Raw genomic sequence first — 5,487 nt, 5'->3', positions numbered from 1 at the left:
ATGCCTATATCTATATGTATATATGTATCTATACCCGTAACCGAATGCTCGAAGGAGCGGGGGTTCATAAGCCATCTACTAGCCAGAGAATTCCCAAATACTATCCCTCTACACCTCTTCGCCCCTTCATATGATACGATCCACATATCCCTATATATATCTGTTTTCGTGTCTGTATGCACGCCCGTGTAGAGGTATGTCTGTAGGTATCCGTATGTGATCTTCTCTCTTTTTTTCTGTCTCTGTCGTTCTCCTCCTCCTCTTCCTCTCCTCGAAGCCCTTGTGTGATCTTTGAGTGATGCGAACTCATTTCGATATTTCCTCTATCTCTACCGTTTCTTCTTCAGCGATCATCTTCTTTTCTCCCTTCTTTTCCTTTCTTTCTCTTTCTTTCTCTCTTTTAGTGTCGATCTTTCCGCGTTGAACGTGGCGCAGTTTGCGCCTAATCTCTTTTGGAATATTGTGAGATTTAGTCAAGGCGAAGCAGACCTAGACCTCGTGGTCGTAGGAGAGCTCTGTCCCGAAGCTAGATCTCTTCGAGGGGTCAGAGCAGGAAGTGGGAGAAGAAGACGAGGAGGAGGCGGAGAAGAAGAGTCCCTCTCTTCTTCGTCTTCGCTTACGGCGATGACTTCAGGAACTGCTTCTTCTCTCCATTACCACCAGAATAGACGAGGAGGAGGGTTGACGGTCACCCTGGAACTGACAGAGCTCTAGGCAGGTATAACTGAAGAAGCATCCATGAATGGCAATACACAGGTATGAGGGAGGGGGGGGAGAAGAGGGAGTAGTGAGATGGAGGACGAGAAAGAAGAAACCAGACCTGATCGGCTAGCATAGCCAGAAAGAAGAGATTCTGTTGAAGTCTTTCAAAGAAACATACGGCCTCCTCATATCTCCCAGCCTGAGCAATACAGCAAAGAAGAGAACACCGATCAGCGAGTCTTCCTAGTATGGTGGCTCGTCTCGAAGACAACTGATCTCACGTTAGTTGTATAACACCCCTTCTACCACATCTTACTCCTCCTTCCCCCTCATTCTCTCTTCCTCTCTCTTCTCCCCTTCTGCTTCTCCTCTTCTTTCTCTTTCTCTCTCTCTTCTCGTCCCTTCTTCTTTCCCCTTTCCTTCTTTTCACTGCATTCCTTTCTTCTTTCCTTTTCTGCCAGTATCACGCGACATCCCCAACGAGCGCCTTGCCTCTCCTCTCACCCGCGCAAGACTTCTCTCTACGATGCGAATCACTAACAGAAACAGCACACTTCTACTACTAATCGACGGACCACTGACGACCAAGGGGCGAGGGATAGAGGGTGAAGTGGATGCTGAAGGAAGATCTCAAGCGACTTCTATGCATGGAAGGTATGTAAACCATTCAAGACGACCTCAGACCACGTATATAGGTATATGTAGAGAGAGGAGGTGATATATGGGCATATAGTGATGACGGTAGGCGCTTTTCATATCTTGACCGATGTACGCAACGAAGTTTAGCTAGCTAGATCTTCAGCTGGAGACCATGGCTTCATGGGAACAGTTCGATGTGATCGGCATGGAACTCCCATAAAGAGTGCACGGGGTGTACAGAGAGCCAGAGGAAGAGACGACTGTCGAATGTACATACGTACAGCTAGAAGGGGCGCTGAGGAGAGCCGTGTGCGAATACAGCAACAAGAACGGCATGCGGAAGTTACCCTTCCTCCCACTGTCTCCTTTTCTCACTCTCTCTGTCTAACTCTCCAGGATAGACATACACGTTGAGAAAGCTATCTGACATCTGCGAACGTGTGAACATATATATCTGCAACTCTCATAAACTCTCGTTTATACATATACAGGTAGATACATGCATATGATCGGAGAAACTCCTAATACACCTGAAGTCACAGAGAAATACCAGCACTGGTGTAGTCTAAGGAAAGAGAAGAGAAGCGAGAGATTTATCGTTTGGGAAGATAGCACCTCACCGATAGATTTTCATGGACGGCATAGAGCATTTGATCATTCTCTAGGAGTTTCGCTTGTATAAGACGAGAAACGGTCTGAGAACAGAAAGCCATGCTCTGCTGTAAAGTGATATCTCTCTCTCCTTCCCCCCGATCTTGTTCTTCTTCTCCTCCCTCTCCTTGGCCTATAGGGCCTGGTGAAAGAGAAGGAACGAGAAGAGAAGGAGGGACAGTGAACTCCGGGGGACCGCTACCATCTTGGCCGAGATTAACAAGAAAACCGCGTTTTTTCTCTCCCCCTAAGACCCCTCCTTCTTCTTCGGCTAACTCCTTAGACAGTGGGACAATCAGTCGAGGATGCCTACTTAGAAAATGAGAGGAAGGGGCCGCAGGATGAAGAGATGGATGAGGGTGCATAGCAAAAGGAGGATAAGGAGGAAAGCTCCCTACTGACGACGATGGGTGCGGCATGGAGAGACCAGAGGGGGAGGACGACGAAGAAGAGGAAGACCTTCCGACACCATGGCCATCTTGACCATACTGGAGAGACGCATGCTTGCTAGGAGGTTGAGAGTATGTCTTCCTAGGGTCAAGCGACAAGGAAGAGGAATCTGAAGATAGAGAAGAAGACGATGAGGAAAGAGGGTGACTGGCTAATGAAGAACTCTGTGGATGCCCGGGTGCTGAGGTAGGATGAAGTGATGAGAAAGAAGGAGGGATCGAGGACGCAGATGAAGAGAGAGAAGCATTTCCTTGATGCTGAGGAGAAAGAAAACTACGAGGAACGTCCTTGGCGAGATGCGGTGCAGTGATTTGGGCAGAAGAGGAGGACGAAAGGGAGGGTGGAACCTCCAGGATTCGTGCTGTATGTACACCGTCACCTGAGAGAGGACCCAGCGTAGATTCTCCTGTAGGTTTCGGCGATGTGAGATCGAAACGAGGAGAAGGAGAAATAAGAGAATGAGCGGATGAAGAAGTACCAAGCTTCTTTGCTGTCGAGTCTGATAAAACTCGCGTAGAATAAGAAGACGAGGAGGTAGAACATTGACCTTGTTGGTGGTCACCCCCCTCTTGTCTATTCTTGACTCCAAAGCTAGATGAAGAAGTTACGGCATGAAGAAGAGAACCGTCCGACAATGCGGTTGACGTAGGAAGTGAAGAAGCAACCAGACCCTTTGTAGATGTCTCTACCTGACGCATATCTTGCGCACCGGCTGATGCACCTCCTAAGACATATCTTCCCCTTTGCGCCTCATGGTTTTCTCCCCCCAGAACCCCACCAACATCGCCCTTCCCTTGACTGCTGTTCCCGGGTGTATATACACCTCCTGGTAACCCTCTTTCCAGTGTACGTACACCATCACCAGGTGTATGGCCTTGTCTTTGAGGGATCCCCTCACTTGGAAAGATGGGCTTCCCTCTCCCATCTAGAGAACTTGAATGATCTTGCCCTCCGCTAACCACTCTTCCTGCCTCAAACCCTCCAGAAGAACTAGACACCGGAGGAAGAGAGGAGGACGAAGAAGGCTGAGAGTGAAGACGATTTGCCGTAGATACACCTGGAGTACTAACTGCTGGTGGAAGGGCTGTATGTCGAAGCTGATGGATATTTCCTAGCCCTACATGAGAAGCCGTGTGTAGAGAAGCATCCTTCTCTACACCAAGAAGAGAGGAAGTATGAGGGAGAAACGAAGAATTGCCTGGTGACAAAGAAAAGTCCGGGGATCTTAGCCGGTCCAGATTGAGAGTAGAACTTTCTCCAAGAAGGCAGGAAGAAGGCGAACCACCTGAGGGATGGAGTAGAGCCATAGAACTTCCATCCTCATTTTCTTCACCTCCTCCTCCTCCTGCCCCCGTCTCTTCTTCATCATTACCTCCATCGACGAGAGCATCGAAGAAAGCATCGATATCGTCGAGTGTTGCCATAGCTCCCTACCTATATCTCTCTTTCCCTCTCTCCCGCATATAAAAGTCGCTTCTTCTTCACTAGTCGTCATCAGCGGCAACAGGGAAAAAGCAAGGGAAGAAAAGACAGTGACGAAGAAGCCAGGTAAAAATTAACTAACGAACTACACCCCGGCTGGAGGAAAAGGGGGGGCGTAGAAGAGACAGATATCTTTACGCGCGCGGACAAGAGCTAACACCGACTGTCAGAGGCATCCTTGGGAATACGGGAAGAAGAAGACGCTGGAAGAAGACGACACTTGATGTCATGGGCGGAAGATCACCGTAAGAGCATTGTCCGTAAAAGGCCCTGTCTTTCGTATTCGTGGAAGAAGAAAGCCAAGAAACACACCGAGAAGGACATGCAGGAGGACAGGGGCGCGAGTAACAATGAGTGAGAAAGAGGATTTTGAACGTGCTCACAATGAAAGTAACAGAACCGAAGGGGTACTGGCGAAAAAGAGAGAATCTTTACTGGGGAGAAGAGAAGAAAAAGCTAGAAAACGTCTCTCCTTGGGGCTCTTCTCCATGCACAAAGAAAGAACTTTCTCTCCCTCCCCGGAAAGTGGTAGACGCGACGAAAGACGCAAAACGCCAAGCGAGTCTTTCTCTTTCCTCTCTTTGGCGACGAAAAAACTGCTTTTCTTCGGAATAAGGGGAGGGACGTAAACGTAGACACGAACTTAACTTGGATCCAGACGAGGTAACCAAGGCAGACGCCCGGCGAGCGAAACGAAAGTATAGAAAAAAAAAAAACGAGAAAGACTATCCGAAGAGACAGCGAAGCTCGAGGTGGAGGGAGAAAGAGAAAAGAGAGGCAGGCACAAAGAAAGACGCCAGAAGCGAGGGATCTTCCAGAGGAAAGGGGACCGAGAAGGAGACGAGGTCTAGATTTCTGAAAGGGGACTGAGGAAGTGACCGAATAGCTGGCGCTTCGGAAGACAAAGAAGTGAGCAAGAGGTTCACACAGAAAAGGAGATAGAAAAGGAAGACGGGAGAGAAATCAGTACGTAGGAGTTGAATCTGCGGGCCTTCCCTTTCGGTTGAAAAGACGGAAGTACGTGAAGTTCTAAGGAAGACGATTCTTTGGAGTGGAGAAGGGGTGTGGAGAACGTTGAAAAAGGCAACAAAGTTCTCCTTCTAGATGAAAACGCTTTCGCATGCAATGAAAAAATTTGTTGAAACTTTCACGTCGATTGTCTTCTCCCAGTCCTTCCCCCTTCCTACCTACACTGACCCGCCCACTATATTGCTTTCCAGCACACAAGTCTACACCCCTACGTACCATGGTAACGTTTTTATCCAAACTCGAAGCCCTTGTGGAGCCTTCTCTCCCCGTGCACACGTATAGATGGAACGAGACAGAGACACAAAGTCTCAAGTCTACCCATCTAAGAGCATTTGCTTGCTTCTGACGCTAGATTTCTCTTCTACACGTGTACGGGAACGAAGCCTTGAGCATTCTTGGTGTATTCGTGATCTCTCTTCACTAGAATGATACACCGAAGGAAGCTTGGCGAGAAAGAACTGGAAGATAATGTTTCTCCGTTCCTAGATTTCTGTCCTTTTTTCATTCTCCCCGGATATGATGAAAGATTGTTCT

The 5,487-nt window shown here is 48.4% G+C and overlaps 1 protein-coding gene across 1 annotated transcript, besides 1 other annotated feature; it reads right to left on the bottom strand.

The window, feature by feature from the left end:
- Window positions 1–609: 609 nt before the first annotated feature.
- Window positions 610–681: a sequence feature (Short protein (CSUI_010064, PHJ16124.1) was converted to a misc_feature.).
- Window positions 682–820: 139 nt separating this feature from the next.
- CSUI_010063 (ssxt (amine-terminal region) protein) lies at window positions 821–4,962 on the bottom strand (the record flags this gene model as incomplete). Its single annotated transcript, XM_068070170.1, has 2 exons — window positions 1,962–4,962; window positions 821–901 (listed from the first exon to the last, which is right to left on the bottom strand). Coding segments are annotated over exons 1-2 (1,986 nt in total), but the record flags the coding sequence as incomplete, so codon positions are not given.
- Window positions 4,963–5,487: the final 525 nt, after the last annotated feature.

The sequence above is a fragment of the Cystoisospora suis genome (assembly GCF_002600585.1).
Source record: "Cystoisospora suis strain Wien I chromosome Unknown contig_6616, whole genome shotgun sequence".
In the NCBI taxonomy this organism is placed as follows: Eukaryota; Apicomplexa; class Conoidasida; order Eucoccidiorida; family Sarcocystidae; genus Cystoisospora; species Cystoisospora suis.
The sequence above is the reverse complement of the archived record's forward strand: the minus strand, read 5'-3'. Positions and strand labels throughout refer to the sequence as shown.